Here is a 27,017-nt window from a genome sequence, read left to right as displayed (position 1 = left end):
CTATTAAATTTCTTGAAGAAATTGAATCCAAGAAATTCAATATATTAAAAATCTTAAGTTGTTCAATTATTAATTAAACTTTATATATTTCCAACGTGAATGTAATTTAATAGTTTCAAATTTTCCACTCAATCATTTATTTATTTATTTTTTTAACATAACAAATTGCAACATCAAGAAAAATAGAAGTCAATTACTGGAATTATGTGCATGTTGGTATGTTCATCAGCTCATTCATGGTTAATGAACTAGAAAAATAAAAAATAAATTATATAATTCTACTTTGATCCGACGTCAAATTAAAAATTATCTTCATTTCAAGTGAAAAAAAATTATCTAATGGTGTCTATGCATATTTTTATCACAATATAATTACTCCCATAAATTAAACATTTTACTCTAGTAGAATTAATTACTTTAACATAGTAAACCAAATAAAAGTACACACGTGGATCCGTCCTACATATCAAATTTCCAACCTAGAAATCTTGCTAGGATCCACAAAGCATTCTTAATCTCTTTTTAACTTTTGAACAACTTATCAACAACCTATTAGTTATGAAGACGGTAAATAGGAATCACCCTAAGATTTTGAGCTCTATGAAAAGTTAAACCAGATTTTTCAGACATATCTAATTCAATTGGTAACATATCAAATTTCCAACCTAGAAATCTTGCTAGGATCCACAAAGCATTCTTAATCTCTTTTTAACTTTTGAACAACTTATCAACAACCTATTAGTTATGAAGACGGTAAATAGGAATCACCCTAAGATTTTGAGCTCTATGAAAAGTTAAACCAGATTTTTCAGACATATCTAATTCAATTGGTAACATATCATTTGGAAGTTTCCAATCAAAACAGTGCACAAGTTGAGCTATTACCATATGAACTACAGTTAGACCCAATTCCATTCCAGGACAACTTCTTCGTCCAGCTCCAAATGGAATTAGTTGAAAATCTTTTCCTTTCACGTCCAGTTGGCTGCCAATAAACCTCTCTGGAAAGAACTTTTCTGCATCAATCCAAACACTTGGGTCTCGCCCAATTGCACATGCACTCACTATTACACGAGACTTTTTAGGAATATAGAAGTTATTGATTGTGAAATCTTCAGACGACTCATGTGGAACTAATAACGGGCCTGGAGGATGCAACCTGAGAATTTCTTTAACTATCACGTCCAAGTATTTCAAGTGATCCAAGTCTGATTCTTCAACCCTCCTCAAACCCACGACCGTTTCTAATTATTCTTGTAATTTCTTCATTACATGGGGGTGTTTGACAAGCTCAGACAGTGTCCATTCGATAGTGGTGGCCGAGGTGTCAGTTGCCGCTAGAATCATATCCTAAAATGAGGGATACTTATCAGAGCATATATTTTTTTATAAAATCTATCCAAGATTATAAATAAGAAATAGATAATGTTTACTTACAAGAATTATGGCTTTGATGTTAGATCGATCAATTTGATACTCAGTTTCTCGAGAGCCCACAATGTCCAACATGACATCTACAAAATCTTTGGTGTCACTATTGGCTTCATTAAGATGTTCATCTATAATGCTTTCCAAAAACCCATCAATCACTTTACCAACAGATTTTGCTCGACGGTTCAGCCCTTGAAGATCAAATGATGCAATACAAGGAATTAAATCCCCCAAGTTGGGAGCTGCTCCCAATCGCAAGGCCTCTCGAACCACCCATTTAAAACCCCTCTCAACATCAACTTCTTCCCCTACATATTTCCTTCCAAAGATCATCAGACAAGTCATGTCTAAATTAAGAGCGAAGATCTTGGAAGTAGGATCCACAGGCACACCACTTTTTGCAGCCTCTCGAAGATCCTCAATCAACAATCCAAGCTCTTCCATTCTCATTGATTTGAAAGATTGGACTTTGTGGCTGTTGAGTAACTCGAGAGTGCACATTTTGCGCATGTTGCGCCAATAAGAGCCGTATGGAGCAAACAAAATGTTCTTTAGACCTTAAGCTATGTGGGTGAAGACCTCACTTGGTGGGCGATTTGCAAAAACAAGGTCGTGGGTTTTGAGAAACAGCTCTGCAGCTCGTGGGGAAGAGACAACAATTGTGTGTACAAGACCAAGTTTCATGTGCATGATTGGTCCGTATCTTTGAGACAAGCGATGAAGATCTCTGTGTGGATTCTTTCCAAACAAATGCAGGCAACCCAGAATTGGAAACCCTTTGGGACCAGGAGGCAGTTTATTCTTGTGGCTGTTCCTCAAGTACAGCCATGGCCGGAGCACAAGTGCAAGAGCAAGAAGATGAAAAATTAAGATCCAAATGCAACACATTTTTGTGATAAGGTTTCTAAAGCAGTGCACAATTTAAATTAAGCGTTGACCGAATCGGGTTGGGTAGGGTTTTTGGACAAATCCGAACCGATCCGAAGATTGCAATACTTAACGAGTTTAGATAGCTAGTGGCTATTAGATTATTGTTAAGTTGGATAGATAAAGAGTCACAAAAATCAATAGTTTAATCTCTGAATTCAGAAGCAAAATAATGGTGCGTTCCATTGTAGGTCTATTCCCAACTTCCCTCGTGCTTGGTGCAGGAAACTGAAAAATGATAAAAGATGCCAAAATAGTATGGTTCGAAATTTGCTGGTATACATTTTTTTGGAATGGTCAGCTGGATTGACGATGAAGTTTTCCGTACTATTAATAATTCATAAATTGAGGATGAAAATGGTATCTTCTGATTTTTTTATACTATCAAAGTAATTGATGAAAACATGTCCTTTAACCTCTTTTAATCTGTAGTTGTTGAAGATGTAGTCCCAATTTTGTCAAGGACAATAGTACCTTCGTAAAACCTTATATCAATGAAGATAATTCTCATTTTTTATATACCATGGATCACTATCATCTTCCCTAAAACTTCGTTTGCACATTTTACAAACTTTGAAATGAATCCATACAAATTTTAATATATTTTTTTTAAATCCTGAATAGCCCTACCTTTGAAGATGATTAATTTCCGATAGGAGTTAGGGTGGTAGATTTGTGTTCTTACTCGTAAGTCTAATCTTCCTAAAATTGCACATGGTGTATACGCCATTAATTATTAATTGAACGGATAGATAGCTGTATGTTTAAATTAATAATATTTGTTTGCATCTAACTTATAAATTAATTTGCTTTATTATATTTTGGTATAATAAATACTTGGTATGAATAATTGAACTTCCCACTTAAAATAAGAAGTAGATTTTGAACCATTCTTGTTTTGACCTATCAATTATTTAGGCTTACAAATATGAAATTAATAATCTAATACCATGTACTTATCCTTAAAACATTATTATAAAAAAGAATTCAACTTTTCCCTTGGATATTAATTTTTAAAAAAATCTTAGACTTGATATTAGCAGGCGGCTCTCTCATGAACATGGTATTAAATATTGCTCAACATGTCGACATTTTCATGTGTCCATCTGTTTGACATCAACATAAAAGGTAAATAGATATCTTTATAGCATTAAAAAAAATCGACAAAATATAAAAAAAATAACAACAAAATATAACCACATAAATTAATATTTGCTAGTTTACCATGTCTAATCTTTGCACATGGTGTATACATTTTGGTTTATTCAGATTCTTGTTAGTTTGCCATTAATTATTTGAACGGATAGCCAAACTGAGCATAGCTCAAGTTGTTAAGGCACCTATCTTCGTAAATCGTGTATATATAACTGAGGAACAAAATATCTTCGTTTCTATAAGATTTTTTTTTATTAACCTAAAAGCAAAAGTCGTGTCCAAAGTGGACTCATACTAATATGGAGGGTCAGTTATCCCTTAGAGATACTATATGTGAGGTGAAATGACTTTATATTTGATATTTTTTCTCATTGTTTTCCTTTTCTTTTTTTCTCTAGAAGTTAGATCTAAAACATTTAAAATTAATAAATTAGACTCTTATATGATATTTATTTCCATTTCTAAATTTATATCTTGGCTAAATATTTCAATTTATCCCTAATTTTTTTATATTTTTCTCAATTTAGTTCTTAATTTTTTGAAATTCTCAATTTTATTCATGATGTATTAAAATTTTTAATTAAGTTATTTCATAAAAACATATGTAAAAATTTATTAGTGAAAAGTTAATAATATCATTAAATTATTGTTCTATTAACATATTTAAATACATGGATATGCAATATGCTATTTGAAAGAAATAAATTTTGTTGATAAGTGTCGATTAAGTTGAGTTTTTATGTGTCAACTAGCATCCCGTGACATATTCACGTGCCCTATGATAAAACAAGAATTTAATGCTGCATCAAGTTTTTGTTAACCATTTTTAACAATTTTTTCAAGAAATTATGTTATTGGTAATTTTTTATACACTATGGGTAAAAGTGAAAATTTTTAAAAAGTTAGAAAACCAAAAAAAAAAGTGACCAAATTGAAACTATGAAATAATAATCATTCCATCAATGGTATATAATATTATTTTTTGGGGACAGTGTCAATAGCAAAAACATTTGCTAAAATTAGCAAAATAGAAACCATATTTAGTTTTTTCGAATATTGTACTTTTAAGAAAAATGGAGGTCCAATTTTAAAATAAATATTTTACCTAAATGATATACATCTGTAATATATCTTAATATATTTAACTACTGATATATGTATATGATATACATATAATATACTACTGATATGAGAGTTTGTGCAATATGTATGTGATATACATCTAATATACTACTAATATGAATATCTGATATCCTACTAATATAAGAGAAAATTTTTGTTATATTTTAAAATTTTAAAAACAAGTGACATATTTTGAAATACATAAAATATTTTTGCTACTCACTGTAATTAATTTTTTTATTTTTTTAATTATATACATATTAGTCAAATTATATGTTTATTTTTTTCTCTCTTGAATTGATATCAAATGTCATAGAATTGTCTTTCAAAAAAAAAAAAAAAAGTCATGAGAATTGAAAAGAAAAACGTTTATTTTCTAAAAGATAATAATTTACCAGCTGAGCGGGGTTGGGGTTGGTTCACTAGACCAGACACATGGCCCAATTAAATATTGAAATGTTTCTCTGTATTTTTGTTTAAAAAAAATAAATAAAGAAAATGTAAAGAAAACGTTGGAGAAAATTTGAAGTTTTGATTGATTGAGACCCAACCCACCCGGACGAGGGAGGATAATAGAGATTCCAGACTTTCTCCGTTTTCTTTTCTTAAAGAAAGAAAAACCTGTCAACTCTTATTGGGCCACGTATATGGCTGATAACAAATCTGAAAGTTTTGATATTTAATTATCATTTAAGTTTAAATTTTTTTTAATTTAAGAGGTGGAAAGATTCAAACTTTCACTATTTTATTCAAATTATATGCTTTAATTCAGATGAGTTACGTTGAGATTACTTTAATATAACTTTTTATTCTCTTCTATATTTTGATTTTTAATTACTTACAATTTAAACATTACATGCAGTAGCAATTTAGTAGATATTATTAATATTTCGTATCCGGAATATCTTTATTTGGTACTTTTAAAAAAATGCATATAATTTAAATAATAATATATTAATTTGCTTGGATACAGCATTATTTTATATAATGAATGTCTAACTATTTGCTATAAATGACTAGCTAATTTAGATAATAAATAAAATATACGGTTAGTTAAGTTATCCCACATTATTGTACGAATATATATATATATATATATATATATAACGGCTGAACCCATAGGAATTCCTCCCTCCAAAGCAAACAACAGGCTTAAAATATATATCAAATTAAAGATTGATACAATTAAATAATTATTATTATTAGCCAACCTCAATACAATATAATAAGACATATAACCCAATCAAAAATAGTGTGAGTTCAAGTTCCTGACTAAAAAAAATCGATCATATATTAAATTGGATATAATCTTTTATTTTTAGTACAACAAGTGAGGTGAGAGATTCGAACTTATTACTTTTTAGTCAAGACAAATATGTCAATTATCACTATGCTAAGCTCATGTTGGCAAGTCTGATCCCTAATTGATTTAGGATATCCTAAAAGCACACAATTAACAAATACCTTGTTAGTTATAAAGACAATAAAGAGGAGTACCCCTTAGATCTTGTGCTCTAGGACAAATTAAACCTTGTTCTTCTGTCATATTCAATTTAGATGACGACACACCATTTGGAAGCTCCCAATCAAAGCAATGTACAAGTTGAGCTAGTATCAAACGTACCACAGTTAAACCCATTTGCACTCCAGGGCAACCTCTTCGACCAGATCCGAATGGAATCAATTGAAAATCTTTTCCTTTCACGTCTAGTTGGCTACCAATGAACCTTTCAGGAAAGAATTTTTCTGGGTCAATCCAAACATTCGGGTCTTGTCCAATTGCCCATGCATTCACTATTATGCGTGACTTTTTAGGAATATAGAAGTCATTGATGGTACAATCTTCAAGGGATTCGTGTGGAACTAATAATGGAATTGGGGGATGCAGTCTCAAAATCTCCTTAACGACCATGTCCAAGTATTTCAAATGACCCAAGTTGGTTTCTTCCACCCTTCTATCCAAACCCACAATTTCTCCTAATTCGTCTTGCACTTTCTTCATGACCTGTGGATGCTCGATGAGTTCAGATAGAGCCCATCCCATTATGGTGGCCGAAGTATCCATTGCAGTGAGCATATCCTAGTTGTAAAATAAGCAATTAATTCAAAACTTTGAGTAAAAGATAACATTACATGGCTAATTCTAGCTCTATTGACCATTAACACCTTCAAAGTGTAAGCATTAGGACATTTAGTGATCGCTTTCTATCTTCCTTGTTCTTTTATCTCTGGTCGCTTCTAACAAAACTAAAATTGTTAACAATTAGTTTATTGTTTATAGTTTCCTTTTTTTTTTCTTTGTTAAAAAAAAGTAAATAAAAATTTTAAATGAAAAAGTATTTTTTTTCATTGAAGACTCAAGTTTTAATATTTTATTAGTTAAGAAAATACAAAATTTTATTTATGCAAAAAAAATTAGAAACACAAACATGAAACAAGAAATAAGATTCTTTTTTTTTTTAAATTTGTACACCATTTTAGAAACCTTTTTAAAAATGAGAATAAAAAAATGAATGGTTATCAAATACTTATATTTCTAAAAAATTGAAAATAAAAGAAATTAGAAATTGAAAACAAGAAACATGAATATTACCAGAATTATAGCTTTGATATTAGAGGGATCAAATTGGTGTTCAGTTTCTTGCGAGGCCATGAGGGCCAACATAACATCCACGAAATCCTTGGCCTTATCATCATGCTTAGACTCAAGATGTTCATCAATAACCTTCTCAAAGAACCCATCAAATACCTTACTAACAGATCTTGTGCGACGATTCAGTCCTTGAAGGTCAAGTGCTGCCACCCAAGGAATAAAATCCCCCAAGTTGGGAGCGGCCAGCAACTTCAAGGCCTCTTGTATGACACCCTTGAACCCCCTCTCATCAAACTCACTCTCTGCATATTTCTTTCCGAACATCATAAGACACGACATGTCAGCGCTAAGACACGAGACTTTGGAACTAAGGTTCACAACGACATGAGTTCTTGCTGCCCCTCGAAGATCCTCAATCAGCAACGCAAGCTCCTCCCTTCTCACTGATGCGAAAGAATTGACTTTGTGATTGCTAAGCAACTCGATAGTGCACATTTTGCGCATGTTGCGCCAATAAGACCCATATTCAGCGAACCCCAAGTCTTTTGAGCGTAGGACATGTGGTTGGAAGCCAGAGTCAGTGGGCGGCTCGCAAAAATATGGTCATAAGTTTTGAGAAATAGGTGGGCGGCGTCAGGAGAAGAAACTATAATGGTGGGTTTAAGCCCCAATCGCATATGCATTATGGGCCCATATTTTTGAGATAGGCGATGGAGCTTTCTATAGGGAGTTTGCCCAAGAGATGAAGGCTACCAAAAATGGGAAACCCTTTTGGACCAGGAGGCAATTTCTTGTGTTTGTTGTGGCTACTTTTGAACAGCAATGTCCTGAAGAGAAGAGCAAGAGAAAGCAGTGTAATGAGGATCCCAATGGAAGCCATAAACACAGATTTTTTGGTGAGTGGAAATTTGTGAAGGGTGTGAGATGAAAATTTGGGGTCTTATAGTACTTTGTGAACCTGTAAGAAATGGACATGGGAAGCCATTGATATATAAAGACAATATAATAGTTGGACGAGGCAACATGAGCTATACTTAATTAATAAATGTATTTAATTTTAATAATTAAATTTAATAGTTTTTATTTTAAGAAAAAATTCAACGACTAGAGATCAACCAATTTTAGTTTAGAATGTTAATAGCGAGGTATCTTATCCACTTATGTTCAGAATTCAAATGGGCTGTTAAATAGATTAAATTTTATTGATATTAACCCAATTAATGAATATTAGTAATTCATTAATATATACATTGAATCATTTTTGTTGATAGAGTATATTAAATTGACGGAATTAATTAATGAATTAATAATAGGCTAAATTTCCTCAATTAAAAATAATAATTTTTCAATAATTATAGTTAAGTATTTAATGAAATGGTTAACTTATTATTTAAAATCAATTAATTTATATTAATTGCTTGTATTTAATAGCTAGGTATATCCACAGTGATCCTTAATCTTTTAAAATTTGTTATTTGATTTTTGATGCATTAAAAATTTTCTATGGGTTCCTTTGGTAAAAAGTATATTATAAAATTTATTAATAAAAAACTAATGTATTGTTCAATTATTGTTTTAATTATATATTTGAAAACGGAAACATGCCACTTGGATATCTCATATGAAAAAAATAATAGATTTTATTAATTGGTAAGTTGGGTTTTGCTTAATGAGCGAGTTGAGTTTCATTGACATCGAGAGTGATGTTCATATATCTATTTTTTTTTCCTGACAAAATCTCTACCTTAATATGTAAATAAAAGATATATTAATTTTTAGTTAACAAAATTTAACATTAGTGGATAATTTTTAATACATTATCGATTCAATTAAGAATTTTAAAAGAGTAAGGACCAAATTGAAAATTACTTCAAAGATTAGGCAAAATCTTTTTTATATATTTATACTTAGCCTAATTAATATTAGTTTGATCATCAGTTAATATTATGAGATTTCTAAGATAATTCTAAAAAAACAAGCACAAATATTATTTATTTCCACAAAATCTTGATGGGATTTCTTATTATCCAACATAATAATCTACATTTGGTTGTCAAGATGATTTGTAGGATATTAAATCCTAAGTAGGTGGCCAACATGATTTGAATTCATTTCTCGAAACCTATTGTTATTTACATTTGGACTTTATTGACCGCTAAGCTACACTATGATAGTTTATTTTTTAGATATCTATTATTCATAGATAATTCAATGAAACTTAAATCAAATGGTCCTAGAAACTTTGATTGAGTATTAATTAAATTAACTTATCTCATTATACCAAGAAAAAAGCAATTAAAAGAAAAGAATTAAATGAATCAAACCAAACATAACTTTTAATAAGAGTCACCAACAGCTCAACTAAAACTAAAAGGTTATAGTTCTCACCCTACATGTTGTTAAGAAATTTTTTTTTTAATTAGAGTCTAAAGAGGCAAAAAAAATAATAATAATAAAGAATTAAACTGATGTATATATTTATTCTATTTAAGAGCCATCAATTTTAAATCCAAACACTCGAACCACATCCAAATGACAACATGTTCATAACATAATAATAATAGAGTGGTATACAAAATAGAATTCGAACATAATTCAAGTAGATAAAGTACTTTAACATTATCCCGAAGTCCAATGTTTCGATCCACATAACGGTTGATCTTGGAAAAAATAAAAAAGGGAAAAAAATCTATCCAAATAATTTATTATACAAAATATGATCCTAATTGAAGGATCAGAAAACATACACATAATATACTTTATAAAGTCTACAGTCGAGCACTACGCATAAAAAATTCTTTATTTATTTCATTTGCTAACTCAACTTATCAATTATGAAGACGGTAAATTGGAGTTAACATGAGATCTTGAATTCTAGGACAGGTTAAACCAAAATTTTCTGTCATATCCAATTCGGCTAACAAAATATCATTTGGAAGTTTCCAGTCAAAGCAATGTACAAGCTCGGCTAGAACTAGACAAATCATAGTTAGACCCATTTGAATTCCAGGACAACCTCTTCGACCAGATCCAAACGGAATCAATTGAAAATTATCTTTTCCTTTCAAGTCTACTTGACTACCAATGAACCGTTCGGGAAAGAACTTTTGTGGATCATTCCAAACATTGGGGTCTTGTCCAATAGTCCATGCATTCACCATCATTCGTGACCCTTTAGGAATATGAAAACCATTGATAATACAATCTTTTAGGGACTCGTGTGGAACTAATAATGGAACTGGCGGATGCAATCTGAGAATCTCTTTAACAACCATATCGAAATATTCCAAGTGACCCAAGTCTGATTCTTCCACCCTCCTATTCAAACCAACCACTTTTTCTAATTCTTCTTGCATTTTTTTCATTGCCTCCGGATGTTTGATGAGCTCGGGTATTGCCCATTCGATAACAGTGGCTGAAGTATCCATTGCCGTAATAAGCATTTCCTAAAAATGGGTCAAGTTGATTATGGAACAAAGTTGCATAATATCGTGTCTAAGCATACAAAATTTTAGGAAAAGAAATTCAAATGATAATTGATTTTGTAAAAATGATTTTTAGCTTTTTCCAGTGATTTTCATAAAATTAAAAATGATTAAAAATGATTAATATTTCTTAAACAATAAATATTTAGAGAGATAATTAAAAACTAGAGAAACAAAAATGTTAGAGATAGAAATTTTAGAAAGTGAGAGATAAAAATTTTAAATTGAGAAATAACATGAAAAAAAAAAGACAAAGAACAAATTTAGAAAAGAGAGAAAAGTTATCAAAATTTAAGGTGAAAACGAGATGGATGGAAATATAATCTTGAAAATTAAAACTATAACCATTTTAAAAACTAATCTTTTATTAATTTGTTTTTAGGTATAGTTGTCAAACATTCTAAAATAGAAATGATTTTAAGGCGACAAAAGCACTTTTACTCACCAGGATCAAGGCTTTGATGGTTGATCGATCAATCTGGTATTCATTATTTTGAGAACTCATGAGACCCAACAAAACATCAACGAAATCCTTGGTCTTATTTTCATCTTTACACACCAGATGTTCCTCCACAATCCTCTCTAAGAACCCATCAAACATTTTCCCAACAGATTTCGCACGACGGTTCAGTCCTTGAAGGTCAAGCCCCGCAACCCAAGGAATCAAATCCCCCAAATTAGGAGTCGCCACCAATTGCACCACCTCTTGTACGGCGGCCTCAAAAGCCCTCGCTTCCAACGCACTCTCATCATATTTCTTCCCGAACACCATCAGACACGTCATGTCCCTAACAACACAATAAATCTTAGAGCTAAGATTCACGACAACATGTTTCTCCGCAGCCTCTTTAAGAAAGTCAACCAACAATCCAAGCTCCTCCCTTCTCATGGATCTAAAAGAGCCCACTTTTTGAGTGCTAAGCAGCTCGAGAGTGCACATTTTTCGCATGCTGCGCCAATAAGGGCCCTGCGGAGAGAACCCGAAATTCTTGGAACCGTAAAACATGTGTTTGGTAACCTGGGTGCGTGGGCGGCTGGCGAAGACATGGTCGTAAGTTTTGAGAAACAGCTCGGCCGCGTCGGCAGAAGAGACAATAATGGTGGGGATAAGGCCCAGTCGCATGTGCATTATGGGTCCATATTTTCGAGATAGGCGATGCAGATCTCTGTGTGGAAGCTTTCCCAATAAATGGAGGCTGCCAAAAATTGGGAACCCTTTTGGACCAGGTGGCAATTTCTTGTGCCGGTTGTGGCCAATTCTGGACAGCCATGTCACAGCAAGTACTGGAACCAGTGTAATAATGAGTGTCCAAATCCAAAGCGAAGCCATTGCGGTGGAAATATGGAGAAGGAAAGTTCTTGGGGGTTTACTTGAACTTGAACTTGATGATGAATTTGTGGAAGATAATGAAACTGGAAATTGGAACAGATCTGATAACGTGCCGCGCTGGCCGCTGATATCTGTTTTCCCGAGAGAAGAAAAGACAAAAAGAAATTTAAAACACATGTTAGTGATAGTATTTTTATAACAAGAAAAATTAGTTTAAAAGCCTATTTTTGGCATTTGAAGTAGATGATGTTTAGGTGGATAATAATTTTAAGGGAAAGTATTTTTTAACTAAATATAAATCAAATCGTACCTAATCCTTTTGATAAGTTTGGTTCTTGATTAATCCTCGATTTTATTCTAATGTATTAAAAATTTTAAATTATTAGTGGTTGATTGATTTTTATTTTTCTAGAATAATTAAATAATCTTCTCACACCTTAATAAACTAATGAATTATGTTTATGTTAGCTCAATCCATAGTGATTTTTTTTTTACAATATATAAGGTAGGAGATCACAATCTCTTAATTCGAGATATATGTCAATTATAATTTAACTACGTGAACAACTGCGGTGGATGGGTCGTGGGTTGAAAGCAAAATGAAAATAATTAGATGAAAGGTAAGGCGGTAGGTGAGGGAGAGGGAGTGGGAGTTTGGTGTGGTTGTGACTTGTGGGTAAGTTTGCCAAAAATGGGAGGAAAGAGAAAGGTATAAGCCAAATAACCTCTAATATTAGCTTTTTATGTATTTGTCAAAAAAAGAAAAACCATTTTATGTAATTTTTTTATTTGGTTTGTAATTTCTAGGAGTTCTCAATTTTATCTTGTATACAAAATTTTCTATTAGAACTTTTTTTTTTCTTGTATACACATCAGCTTTCTTTAAATAAATTATTCAACATCTTTTGAGAAAACAAAAAGGGTTCTTACACCTTCTGGTTGGGGAAATCTGAGATGGAGAAAATATAAATTAAAAAAATGAAGAAATTAAAACCTTACCTGTAAATGAAGGCAAGCACAGTTGAAGAGAGAAGAGAGGTTTGGAAGACAAATGTGATGGGTTCAAAGGTGGGTGTCGTGTCATGAAGAAGATAAGATTTTATCTTGGATTGTATCCACCCATGTTTGATTGGCATTAGAGTTGAATATTTGGTTGTAATGAGTATTATAAAGTGATTTAGAAAATGGAAGTTATGTGGTAGAAATTAAATTAGAATAACATAATAAGTGTGTTAATGTGGAGAAAGATAGCCCACTTAGAAAGTCAAGATTTTTTAATATTATAAAAAATATAATTAATTATTAAAATATAACCAGGTGTAAACTATTTTTTTAATATTATTATTTTAATTGCGTCACTTAAAAAAATAGATAAAGTTGTCTATTGAAGAGACCAACTTATCCAACGTATTAACGAGTCGTCTCAAGACATGCTGGTTTTTTCTTCTTTTTATTTTCAAATATTGGAGATGTGGTCTCTTCTTACCCTTTTTTTTCAGTTTTTTTATTTTGAGAAGGGACCTTTTTTTATATTGTTTAAAAATTTAATCATTTTCAAAATAAATTATAAACTTATCCATTTTCCAATTATTTTTGTAAATAAATTTTTTTAATTAATTACGAAAGACTCTAAGCAAGATACTTTGGTTTTGTTTTCTCATCAGACTCCCTTGGAATGTGTCATTTTTTTGGATTCACCCATGCCCCATATTTTTGGGGAGGAAGCTCTATTCATGCCCATTACTAAATGTACTTTGTTATATATGGTGTAACTATATCGCTTTGTTTATGACTATCGTATGTTGTTACCACTTGATTTGAGTATAGATTTAGTTGTGTTTTTGGATCCAATATGATATTCTTCAATTGTTATAAGTGTTATAAGTGTTGGCTTTTGGCTCTTAATATCGAATTAATTCATTTTAATTAGTTAATTAATATTTTGATTATCATAAACTTAATTTTGTTTATTGAAAATGTTGATATTTTAAAGCATTCACAACAATTTCGACATTTTTTGAATATTCAAATAAGAATTGAAACGGAAAAAATAAGAAGATTACGTGGTGGATGAATCAACTAAGAAGACCAATAAAATTGTGACATGTGGCTAGTTGGATTAGAGGAAACAGAAAATGAAAAAAATAAAAAAGTTATCATTCTGCATAGTGAAAAAAAAAAAAAAAAGACTTGGGAACTGACGCGCACAAGGCTGAAGGGCGCGACGTGGCTACTTTTCAGCAGCGAGTTTCTTCTTTGAATACTTGCGCAAATAGAATTTTTTTTTTACCACTGGAAGCTTGAATTTCTAATCCGTTTTTTTTTTAATCTTTTTCTCCAATTAAATTTCATCCATTCATCTTTATTTACCAAAATCCAAAATGGCCCAAATTAATGATGGTTTTAAACCTTTTCAAATCTAATATTTATCTATTTAACCAATCCTCCTCTCAAATTTCAAAAAGAATTGTTTCACCATTTTCTCCTCTAATTTCCCATAGCTAATCTCTTTTTCAAACTTCAATTTTTGTTCTAATTTGGTGAAGGAAATTTTTACTTTCAGAATATTCGTGCTTCTAATTTTATTTTCTTTAGTCATCTAAGGACTTTTATTTGTAAAATTTTTTGTTCCAATTTTGTAAGCTTATATTTGTAAATCTACTATTCGAGAGAGTTTGTAAGATTGTTCTTTAGATTTCAATAATTTGTAAGAGTTGCTCTTGAGCTCCTTCTTGCTACAGGGAAAAAAATGTTTGTACCAGTTTGACTCCTACTGTGGAAAAAGTCAAGAAGCTTGGAGAGTAGATTAGGCCAATGTTACCAAACCATTATAAATTATCGTTGTCAATTTCTCTCTAACCTTCTCGTATTTAATTTTTGCAATTAATTTTATATTATCATAAATGACATGAAAATAATTGTTAGGATTTGTTGTGACTTTTAATTGCTACTATTTAGTTCAATTACTTATAATTATTTGGGTGGTAAAATTAACTAGGGTGCTTGCATTTCTAATTTATTAGAGAAAATTATTTGTTGGTAAAAAGTTCACCTATTTGTTTAAATTATTCACCCTGGGTTAAAAAGTTTATTAAAGTTCACTTAATCCTATTCACCCTTAGAGTTGTCGTAACGATCCAAGCAATGTGAACAATTTTTCTTATATAACGCTAGAATCTATTCTTTAGTTATAAAGGTATTTTAGCTTTCAATGAAGCTATGATTTATAATTTAACATATTATACGTCTTTCTTACTTAGTTATTTATCTTATATTAATCTTAATCCCTTATTGGAATTGTTAGTACATTGTTTATTCATTGTTTTCCTACAAAGTAGTACTTGAGTTTCAAACGAGTCTAGCATCGTTGTTAGCTGCTCCAAGTTTCTCTAGAGATTATGCAAATGATAATTTGTATGCACGTATATGGTTTGACTATACTATTAAGACACTTTATTTTGGGATTTTATAAGGACTCGTAGCTAGGGAATCAGATTTATATGTCTTGCACTTGTATTGTTGGACTACATTTAGAGGAGACTTGGTCAAAAGTTTGGGGAATGTTTCTTACTTACAAATTACAACGGTTCCTGGCTACTTGTGTTTCGTGAGTTGATGGCAAGTTCTGTCAGTGTATGAGAGTGAACTTCAAGGTACAGTCGAGCCATTATTGTCGTGCCAGAAAGTAACATGGGTTGGGTCATGTCAAAGTCCTATATTGTAGAAAGACGAAGTCAATTATTTTATTTCATATAATGAGTCCACGACAAGTTTGCATTAATAAGTGTGTCAAGCACATGCATGACTTTGGATCTTGGGACTTTGATTTAGTATTAATGTGATTACTTATCGAGAAATTTAAACATTTTACACCGATCATTATATATACCTTTATGCAAAGCAAGCAAATAATAGTTTTAACCCTTTTCTCTAAAGAATACGATAAATAGGAATAACCTTGAGATCTTCTGCTCTTGGACAGGTTAAACCGAACTCTTCTGTCATGTTTAATTTAGTTGGCAACGTACCATTCGGAAGCTCCCAATTAAAACAATGCACAAGTTGAGCTAACACCAAACGAACCACAATAAGACCCATTTGCATCCCAGGGCAACCTCTTCTACCAGATCCAAATGGAATAAGTTGAAAATCTCTTCCTTTTATGTCCACTTGACTGCCAATGAACCTTTCTGGAAAGAACTTTTCTGCATCGATCCAAACGTTTGGGTCTCGTCCAATTGCCCATGCATTCACTATTATCCGTGATTTCTTAGGAATGTAAAAATTATCTACAGTACAATCATCAAGAGACTCATGTGGAACTAATAATGGAGCGGGTGGATGCATCCTGAAAATCTCCTTAATTACCATGTCTAAGTATTTTAAGTTACACAAGTCTGAATCTTCAACCATCCTATCCAAACCAACCACTTTTTCTAATTCATCTTGTATTTTTTTCATTGAAAGTGGATGCTTGATGAGTTCAGATAGTGCCCATGAAATTGTAGTGGCTGAAGTATCAACTGCCGCAGCGAGTAGATCCTAAAAATTGGTTCATTAAGTCGATTAGATCAAGGGAAAGTTGAAAATCACAATTAAATCATATAATTCTACACTCACAAGAATTATGGCTTTGATACTTGATCGTTCAATCTGGTACTCTGTTGCTTGGGAGTTCATGAGGTCCAACATAACATCAACAAAATCCTTAGTTTTGTTTCCAATCTTTGGCTGAAGATGTTCATCAATAATTCTCTCCAAAAACCCATCAATCACCTTACTAATAGATTTTGCACGACGGTTGAACCCTTGAAAGTCAAGCCCAGCAACATAGGGAATAAAATCTCCCAAATTAGGAGCCGCCGCCAACTGCATCACCTCTTGTATCACAGCCTTGAAACCCCTCTCGTCCAACTGCTCATCCCCATATTTCTTCCCAAAAACCATCAAACACGTCATGTCCGCAACCAAAGACGTAACTTTTGAACTAAGATTTACAACCACATCACTTTTTGCAGCCTCTCGAAGATGGTCGATCAACAACCCAACCTCCTCGCTTCTCATTGACCTAAAGGAGCTAACTTTGAGATTGCTAAGCAACTCGACAGTGCACATTTTTCGAATATTGCGCCAATAAGGTCCATATTCAGCGAACCCCAGACCCTTTCGACCGTAAGAAATGTGGTTGGAGGCCTGGATGAGTGGGCGGCTGGCGAAAACATGGTCGTGGGTTTTGAGAAAGAGCTCGGCGGCGGCGGGAGAAGAGACTACGATGGTGGATACAAGGCCTAATCGCAAGTGCATAATAGGGCCATACTTTTGAGATAGGCGATGGAGAGCTCTATGTGGAAGCTTTCCTAACAAATGAAGGCTTCCAAAAATTGGAAATCCTTTAGGACCAGGAGGCAATCTGGCGTGGCTTCTGAGCACCCACAGCCACGAGCTGAAGAGAAGAAATAGAGGAAGTATGGTAATAATTAACCAAACCGAAGCCATTTGTAAAGTTTGTACACACCAAAAATCTATTCGAAAATCAAAACATATAAAGAGTTCTCCCTGCACTGTGTCGAGCGATCATTTCGGCCATAGAATAAATTTAATATTTGTTTTTCAAAATATTAAAACTTTTCATTTGTTATTGTCCACCTTGGTCCTACGCAAAAAGCCTCAACTTTGGTTTTGGTTCACTCAAAAATTCTCAGTGATAATAGATTGCTTTTGAAATTTCAGTTGATTAAACAAAAAGATAAACTAAAATAGAGAACAGTTTCAAAGTGGTTCAGCTTAAAGCATACACTGTTGCACTAACTTTAAACTAATGGGGTAGATATATGGAAGCATTAGTCCAAATCTAAAAGAAGAGGAGGATGAGTAAGAAAATTTAAATTTGTCTAGAATTCGACATGTGTTCTCGTGTGGTCAATCTTCTTATTAACTGGTGTGGGTCGATAAAGATAATTGTAATCACTATCTCATAGTTCTACGGTAAATCGTTTTAAGTGCTTAATAATAATAATGTAAATTTGTAGTGTTTTATAAGTATCCTAGAAGAGGAGGCAAGAGGCCATATGGAAAATAATTTTTCAAGTTTGTATGTAAATGGTTGCAACCGCTTTCAATCTCTTTCCATGGGATTTTTTTTTAAATAATGTTTTTATTTAAATTTATTTTTAAAATAATTCTGCATTAAATAAAATTAACAAAAAAATATATTTTTTGAAATTTATTCTAAAAATAATGCTTTTAAAATTAATCTTGATTTGGTCGTCTCTGGCCACTTTTATTAGTTTTTTTTTTATATATTATGATTATTTATTATTTATATTTTAATATATTTAAAAATATATATTATTTAAAAAAATAATAACTAAAAAGTTGATTAATTGTAAAAGAAAAAATATGCAATTTATTAAAAATAATATTTTTTGAAATATAAATAATAAATAATCATAATATATAAAATATAATAATAATAATGTATTGTTTTAGAAAATAATAATAAATAAATAAAAAGTTGGATTTCTTGTAAAATAAGAAAAATCTGCGTATCTGGGGATCAAACCCATGAGAAGAAGGAAGAAAGTTGAACTATCATTCACTGTACTACTATTTGGTTTACTCAACAAACTTCTACTTTTTAATATATAATATAATAAATAATAATATTTATTAATATCCAAGTCGTCCTATCGTTCCCAAATAGTCAAAAGACTACAATGTCTTGATTTTTTTAAAAAATCAGACGTGATGTTTATAGTCGTCTCTTCAAGAGATGACCAACTAATAAAAGTGGCATGTTCAAGAGACGACCAAGTGGGGGATTAGTTTCGAAAGGATTATTTTTGGAATAAGATTCAAATTTTTTTTTAATTTTATTTAATGCAGTATTATTTTAAAAATAAATTTAAATAAAACCATTATTAAAAAAAGAATCCCTTTCCATGCTATTCCTTGGACATTGCAATTATTTCGTAATGGACAGGTAATATATATAATTGAAAGCTAATATTTTTATAGTCTAGAAAAGTAGGTGTGGGGTTGCATGATAGCGACATGCAGATAAGATTTTTTTTTCTTTTTTAGTACAATATGTGAGGGCGGGGATTCGAATTCATGACATTTTGATTAGAGATAGATGCGTATAGATAAGGTAATGATGTGACATATTTTTTAGTTATTATGGTTCACATATTAAATTTAATGGACTGTTTGTTTGGGATGCCAAACATTTATGTAAGGAGTAGAAAGAAAACGGTTAAAAAAGCATTTTTGGTTATTGTAATTTTATTGAAGTAATGATTTAATATGAAATAATGATTTAGGTTTTCAATTTTCGTTAGCAATAATTTAATCTAGGTAATTTCGTATCGGTAACAATTTAGTTCTTAATGTATAACAATTTTAGTTTCTGTAGAGTTTAAAAGTACAGGACTAGACCATTATAAATTAAAGTTCAAGGACTAAATCATACATTAACAAAAAAAAATGTAAGATTTAAATATATTTATATTTATTTTAGACAAATTAGAAAAAAATAGTGTTATTTCACAAAATTTCCAATTTTTGCCAACATACTACTAGGTTAGTGACTAAAGCGTATGACTCTTCTTTTAGGATTGATTTAGTTCTTATCCAATAAAAGAATAAAGGAATTAATTTTTTTTAACTATCATTGCATAATAATAACAACAATTAATATGTATTAATGTTTTTTTACATGCACCAGACCCAAAAAGTGGTACCTTTTTAATAAAATTGTGAATCTTGTAGAAGTTATATAATATTGGATTTGGGTGAAAAGCTTGATTTTCCATAAAATTAATGAGATTTAGAAGATTTATACATTGTCTTTTTGTAAAACTTAGTGGACGAATTGGTAGAAATTAAAAGTCTAGGGTAAATTTTGCATCCCTTATCTATGTTAAGGGTCCAATTAGATGACATAGAAAATGTTCATGGTGGAAATTGATAGATTTTATCAAGTTTAGTGCTAAATTTTTATTTTCTTTTATTTTTCAAATAAAATTTTATCTTGAATTGTATCCACCCATGTTTGATTGTCATCAGAGTTGAATATTTAGTTGTAAGGAGTATTATGAGGTGATTTAGAAAATGGAAATTATGGGGGTAGAAATTAAATTAGAACAACATAATAACATAAATGAGTTATTATGGAGAAAGATAGGCCACTTAAAAAGTCAAAGATTTTTTTTAATATTATAAAAAATATATTTAATTTTTAAAATATAACCTAAACTATTTTTTAAAATATTCTATTTTAATTATTTGTCTATAGATCATTCTGTTCCAGAGACAATTTTATAAAACACTAGAGAGTTTGCTCGGGAAAGAGTTGTCCAACAAATTAGGTACAAAAAATTGAGCCAATATTTTGAGAATGTAAATATTATTTGTTGACTTATGGAAGATGAAAGGACAGTAAAATGAGCCTTTACTGACTTGCATAGAACGTTAAGATAATTTACTAAAAATAGATGAAAATTATCGTTGGAGGATCTGCTTGATTTCTTCATTTAAGCAAATTACTTATGCTAATCTGTGATGGAGTTATTTGTGTTGACATGTATCTTCAACTTGGTCTTGAGCTTTAACATACTAGGTGTAGTCTTAAAACAATATGTTGGTTTTTTTTTTTTAATTTGTTTTTCTTTTCAAATATGGAGATGGTCTCTTCTTACTTTTTTTTAAAAATATTTTAAGAAGGGACTTTTCTTATTAATATTGTTTAAAATTTTGATTATTTAAATACAATTGTTTTCAAAATAAATTTGTTCACTTTCTATTATTTTTATTTTTAAAAATTTTTAATTCATGGTGAGAGACTCAATGTGTCATTTTTTTCAGCTTCATCTATGCTCCTTACACTACAAGGAGAATGAACCTTCATTTCCGTCGCTGATGGTCAACATCGACAAAAATATTATCGTCGCTAAGCGCGTCGCGTAAAAGGCGTCGTTAGTGGACGTGCGCGACGAAAAGGCTAGTGTTGCTAGTTTCAGCGACGAAAACAATTTTCATCACTGATTTTAAGATAATTTATTTTTGTCGCTGGAATGCTATTGTGACGCTATATTTTCGTCGTTGTTTATTTATTATATATATATATATATATATTTTACTGGTACGTTTTTTTCTTTCTTATGGTGGCATTATGCGATTTCGTCGCTAAATAAAAACTAAACTTCAATATTAACTACTTACTATTGCTATATTTCCTGCAATTATAAAAAATACGATAAATGATAATATAGAAATAGTAAATCACAGTAAACTTTAAAATTAAACATAATGTAAATACAAAATATCCAAATTTGAAAAGCAAAACATATGTCATGTGTCAAAATATAAGTTTTTTTCACATTGATCTAATATAATAACAGCGACAAGTTTACGGAATCTTCGAATTTTGACAAGTTTCAAGTTTCAATCCTGCACAAATAATTTCATGTGATCAATGTTTTTGACCTTAAAAATACATCCAAAATCAAAATGATAATATACAATATAACAAACTACACATAAACATATCCATGATAACATATATTTATATCGAAGCTCCAACAACAAACTTACAAACTTAACAACATTCTAACAATTATATAACAAACTTCATATTCACAAGTTTCAAGCTCCAACAATAAACATAAACCACGTCCATATTTTAGCTCCAACAATAAACATTCACATTTTTCAAACTTTAACAATAAAACATCACACACATCCAAAAGTAAACTACATCCATATTTTAGCTCCAACAATAAAAATCTCACTATATAACAAATTTCATATTCACAAATTTCAAGCTTCAACAATAAACATAAACCACATCCATATCTTTCAAACTTCAACAATAAAACATCAAACACATTATACTCAAAATCAATAACTTCACAAAAATACATATTCAATATCAAACACATAAAATCAAACACAAAGAAATTCAAATTGTTCGTACCTTGCTCAACGATGAACTTCCTCCTCCTCTTCCTCTAAAGCTATTGAGAATTTCTTCCATCTGGCTAAATCTTCTCTCATATTCCTATCGTTGCATATCAAGTAAGTCTTGTGTTGACCTTGCTTGTTGTTTAGCCTGCAAACGTCGTGCCTCTAATAATTCCTCTCGTTGGCTCCATAATAATTCTTCATTTCTTGCAACTCTGGTCTCCAATGTCAGAACGTATTCTTGTGAGCATCCTGCCGATGCTTTTTTACTGGGTGGCTTCGGACCATATCCCATCCCTTTAGATATGATGATCTTTTCCCGAGGGCTATTTCCATAGCATCTTCTTCACTTAATTCTCGACCTTCTTCTTTTGCCTGTTCTACTAAGGCCACAATTTTCTCATACACAAACAAATATATTAGCTAGAATTCTGAATAGATATTACCACTAAATTTATATCATCAAATTAGTACTTCCATATGAAGTTTGAGCAGCTTCGTTGGTCCAAGCCTTAAGTTTGAGCAGCTTCGTTGGTCCAAGCCTTTGTCGGATGACAATGTGTCACGTAAAAAAGCTCAAAGGGGCTCAAATATGTCTCATCTTCTTTTTTCTATAGCATCAGATTATTAACAATAATGAGAAGCAAAACATATAATATACTACTACAAATCACAAGTTCATACCTTATCTTCCCGATGCGAGAGAAATGATTTCGGTCCAGCCCGATGATTAAATGGGAGTTTACTTCTACTTGCTTTGTTTTTCACTGATTTTGCCTATAGAAATGAGATATATCATTAATTCTATACATGAATAATAATAATATTCAATTATTAGTTACCTTCCATGAAATAGTCTCTCATTTATTACATAGCGTGTCCCAATCATTCTGTTCAATTCTTCCATATGGGCGTCGTCGAGCCATTATTGGATATTCAAATCCACAATAGTATCTATGTAAAAGGCACCGATAGTCTTTGAAGCGCATCCCTATCTCATACTTGATATAATCCACATGATGAAAAATAGTGACATCGACTTCAAATTTATTCTACACATGTAAACAAATAAAATTTAGGAAATATCACATCCATGTTAAACAACTATACGATAAATATAATAATGTTATTATTACTATCTTACCAACAAATGTTGAATAATTTCATTATAAACATTTTCTGGGATGTCCCTTTTCTTCTGTATTTCTAAAGGAACATTCCAACGTGTCAAACGACTAATTTTGCTGTTGAATAGACTGGCTAGATACCCAACAGGTTTGCCTGCTTCTGCAGTCCATGAAATTGGTATCAGATTACCTCCATTCGCAGCTATCAAGTTATCTAATTCCACTCATCGCGATTCTCTACGAACTCCTGGTTCTCCATCAGCATCGTTATCTGAGGACATTGTTCCTACCAAATTTAAACAACAAAATTAATTCCAAACATATTTTAAAGAAAATTTCATTATTCCAATTAAAAAAAGAATAATTTTAAAAAGAACTCTAAACAAACATATTTGATTAAGAATTTAACTTAAACATAACTTAACAAGAATATTCTTAAAATTATCTCAAAGCAAATTCTAAATAAAATTTAAATTAAATTTCAAACGTAATACATAAATAAATTCAAATAATAGGCACACTTTTTCAATGCACATGAACGATCTTAAACTTAATTCCAATCAAAGTCTAAACAAAGTCAAAAGTAAATTTCAAACATATATATTTAACACAAATTTAATTATGAGACCATAAACAAAACATGCATAACACAATAAATCAATTGAAACAATAAACTAACTTTAAGTAAAATGAAAAGACAAAAGTTTGTACCAATATACTAAATCCTTCAATGCAAAACAAGGATCGATGAAAAAACTCCGACGAAAAGAAGTCCCAAACCGTGATGGTCGATTATACACACAAAATAGTGCATATAAGGTATAAATCAACAAAAATAAAATTCAAAAACCAAATATACTTATCTAGGTATTGAAACGAACCAACGGCCGACGATTTCGTTGAAGAAACCGACGACAAGGATGACCTTTGAGGCGGGCGGCGGCGTTGGAACACGAAAATGGGGGAGAGAAATGGAAGAAGCAGAAACGTTGAATGAGGAAGAGAAGAAAGGGGAGGTTGGGTTGTTTGAGGGGTTCGGCGACGAAAATAGTTTCGTCACCCGCCCAAAATGGCGCCAATGACGTCGTTTGACATAAGCGACGAAAATATTTTCGTCGCATATGTCAACACGCGGCAAAGTGGGCAGCAAAACGGCTTCAATTTTGCTACGAAAATTATTTTCGTCGCTTCTCCAGCGACGCAAAATCATTTTCGTCGCTAGTTTGCGAAGATAAATATATTTCGTCGCTGAAAAAGCGACGAAAAGAATTTCGTCGCTAATTAATGTCACCAAAGACCTTTTTTGTTGTAGTGTTATTTTTAGAGGAAGCTCTATGCATGTGCATGTGCATGACCAAGTGGGACTCTAAGTTGTTAATGTTGGATTTGAGTAATAGGGGTTTACACAATTTTTTTATTTTTTTTATGAGAAGGTACACGTGCTTAATCAATTTAGCTACTTTTAAGTAGATAAAAAACTAATAATAATTGATTTTTGAACTGAAAAATTTAAAGAGAGACTTTTATTAGTATTGTTGATTTCGATTTTTGGATAAATTTTGCATAGGTGCCACGTACGCTATTGTCTCTTATCTCAAGTTTCACCTACATACAAAAACTTAATATCGTAGGTCTCGTGCTTTTAACAAATTGTACTCTTGCCTAAGGTAATAATATAATTTAGAGGTTTGGACTAAATACATGGAGCAATAAGATATTGATTTTATACAAGCATTTAGGTAGTGAATTTTTCATACCTTGATTATGGTTCTAGTGTTGTTTTTTTACAGAGAGATGGGAGGGAGAGCGAAACAAAGAGATATGGACCTTTGACATTTTGTCTTTCCTTCTGACATTGTAGAGTGGTGTAGCACTGTCAAGGATATCCACCTGACATATTACCAAGCGTGCCTCGAGTCTCGAGTTCCAAGTTCGTCCATCGTATTCGTATGTCACTTCTCACTTAGTGCACTTGGAGTTGGTCTGATGTGCTCAACGCTATCCTCTTAATTGGTCATGCGAGCTTCATGTGTTTCTCCATAGGTGTACTATGTAACACTCTAAATCCACCCCAACAATTATAAATACACATTTTTCGTGAATAAAATTATAAATGTATTAATTTTAGAAATTAATTAGAAATAATATTATATTTTAATTTGCTTCATGGAGTGCTTGAGCCCCCAAACTTATAGTAAATCTACCTCAAGATTCTCGTCGAGATGGCACATATGCGATCTCTTTTTATGTGGAAGCAACATAAATTTTTAAGCCTCTCACTTGCAATATTAAACCACTCATGAATCTAAAAGTTTAAGTTTATAAGTTAAACTAAATTTAACCACCGATACAATATCTAATTTATTCATTAATTTACGTGATTTATCGAGAATATAGAAATCATAGATAGTACAATCTTTAGAGTCTCAATGCGGGATTACCAACGGATCAGCCAGTGGATGCAGCCTTAAAATCTGGTTAACAATCATGTCTAAATATCCCAAATCACTCCAGTTTGATTCTTCAAAATCCACCACTTTTTATAATCCGACCTATAGTTTCTTCATTGCTTTGACGAGCTCAGCCAATGCGTATTCAATTGTGGTGGTTGAAAATTGAAATGCCTATTGCTGCAGCAACCAAATCCTAAAAAGATGCCAATAATAAATAACCAAACGTGACCGTTTTATACATGCATACATTTCTTGAGTTTTAAATAAGGAAAATCACTGTTAAAAAGAAAATCACAATTGATCCACCATTATATCATACAAAGAGGGGGTTAGATTTAATCTTTTTTCAGATGCACCACACGACTATTAGAAAGGTTAAAGTTTACACTATGCAAAAAATTTACTTTGATTTAAATAATAATTATTTAAGTCTCTTTTAATAACGGTTTCGTTTTTCGTTTGCTATTTTTGAAAATTAGGTTTGTTTTATCACAATTTCTTGGATATTATGAGAAATAGGGAGAAAAAACAATACTTTGACTATATTTGAAAATCCAAAACAAAAATAACAATAAAGCGATTTTAAAGTACATAGTAAAAGAAGTGGTATTTATGTAAAACTTGTGTAAAATGTTAAAGTCCAAGATATCTTGTTATTATTTTTGGAAAATTTTTTTAAATGTTTTTTTTTTTTTGGGAAAACCGCATACGTGGGCCGTTCCAATTGGGCTCGGGTTTGAAGTCCTAAGCCTGTAGTTCAATATGTTTTTTTTTCTTTTTTCGAGGAAATTAATATATTGGTATCCGTAGCTCAACATTTTAAATATTTATATTCTTTCCATTTTGTTGGAACATTTCTTGACAACATCCGACTCACTTTTATTTGCGATGCCTGTGTCAAAGATTCAATTAGATAACATTAAAAGCGTACTCGGTGGTTACTTACAACATTGATAAATTTTATCAAAGTTTAGGGGTAAATTTTAATTTTATTTTTTCAAAATATTATATAAGTTATTTTTATATTATGCTCAAAATATAAAGGACGAAACGAAATCGAGTATAGCTCAAGTGGTTAAGGTACATATAAACTGTTACTTAGTTATAAAGGTATTTTAGCATTTAATGAAGCTATGATTTATAATTTAACATATTACACGTCTTTTTCACTTATTTATCTTATATTATTTTAACCCCTTATTGGACTTGTTAGCACATTGTTTATTCATTGTTTTCCTACTAAGTAGTACTTGAGTTTCAAACGAGTCTAGCATCATTGTTAGTCGCTCCAAGTTTCTCTAGAGATTATGCAAATGATAATTTGTATGCACGTATATGGTTTGACTATACTATTAAGACACTTTATTTTGGGATTTTATAAGGACTCGTAGCTAGGGAATCAGATTTATATGTCTTGCACTTGTATTGTTG

At 31.3% G+C, this 27,017-nt stretch overlaps 2 protein-coding genes and 2 pseudogenes across 2 annotated transcripts; all 4 read right to left on the bottom strand.

Annotated features, from left to right (window-relative positions):
• Positions 1–385: 385 nt before the first annotated feature.
• LOC111005807 (cytochrome P450 71AU50-like) lies at positions 386–2,554 on the bottom strand (annotated as a pseudogene).
• A 3,299-nt stretch (positions 2,555–5,853) lies between these two features.
• On the bottom strand, positions 5,854–8,175 carry LOC148213408 (cytochrome P450 71AU50-like; annotated as a pseudogene).
• Positions 8,176–9,898: 1,723 nt separating this feature from the next.
• LOC148213407 (cytochrome P450 71AU50-like) lies at positions 9,899–12,203 on the bottom strand. The gene is made up of 2 exons (XM_088118498.1): positions 11,159–12,203; positions 9,899–10,674 (listed from the first exon to the last, which is right to left on the bottom strand). Exons 1-2 carry the CDS (start codon positions 12,041–12,043, stop codon positions 10,057–10,059), a joined length of 1,503 nt encoding a protein of 500 aa, XP_087974624.1. The 5' UTR covers positions 12,044–12,203; the 3' UTR covers positions 9,899–10,056.
• A 3,297-nt stretch (positions 12,204–15,500) lies between these two features.
• On the bottom strand, positions 15,501–17,581 carry LOC111005393 (cytochrome P450 71AU50). The gene is made up of 3 exons (XM_022276872.2): positions 16,664–17,581; positions 16,001–16,585; positions 15,501–15,756 (listed from the first exon to the last, which is right to left on the bottom strand). Exons 1-3 carry the CDS (start codon positions 17,537–17,539, stop codon positions 15,622–15,624), a joined length of 1,596 nt encoding a protein of 531 aa, XP_022132564.2. The 5' UTR covers positions 17,540–17,581; the 3' UTR covers positions 15,501–15,621.
• Positions 17,582–27,017: the final 9,436 nt, after the last annotated feature.

This window comes from Momordica charantia (assembly GCF_013281855.1).
Source record: "Momordica charantia cultivar OHB3-1 chromosome 1 unlocalized genomic scaffold, Mcharantia_2.0 BLBB01000001.1, whole genome shotgun sequence".
In the NCBI taxonomy this organism is placed as follows: Eukaryota; Viridiplantae; Streptophyta; class Magnoliopsida; order Cucurbitales; family Cucurbitaceae; genus Momordica; species Momordica charantia.
Note: the sequence above shows the minus strand (reverse complement) of the source record. Positions and strands in the feature narration are given on the sequence as shown.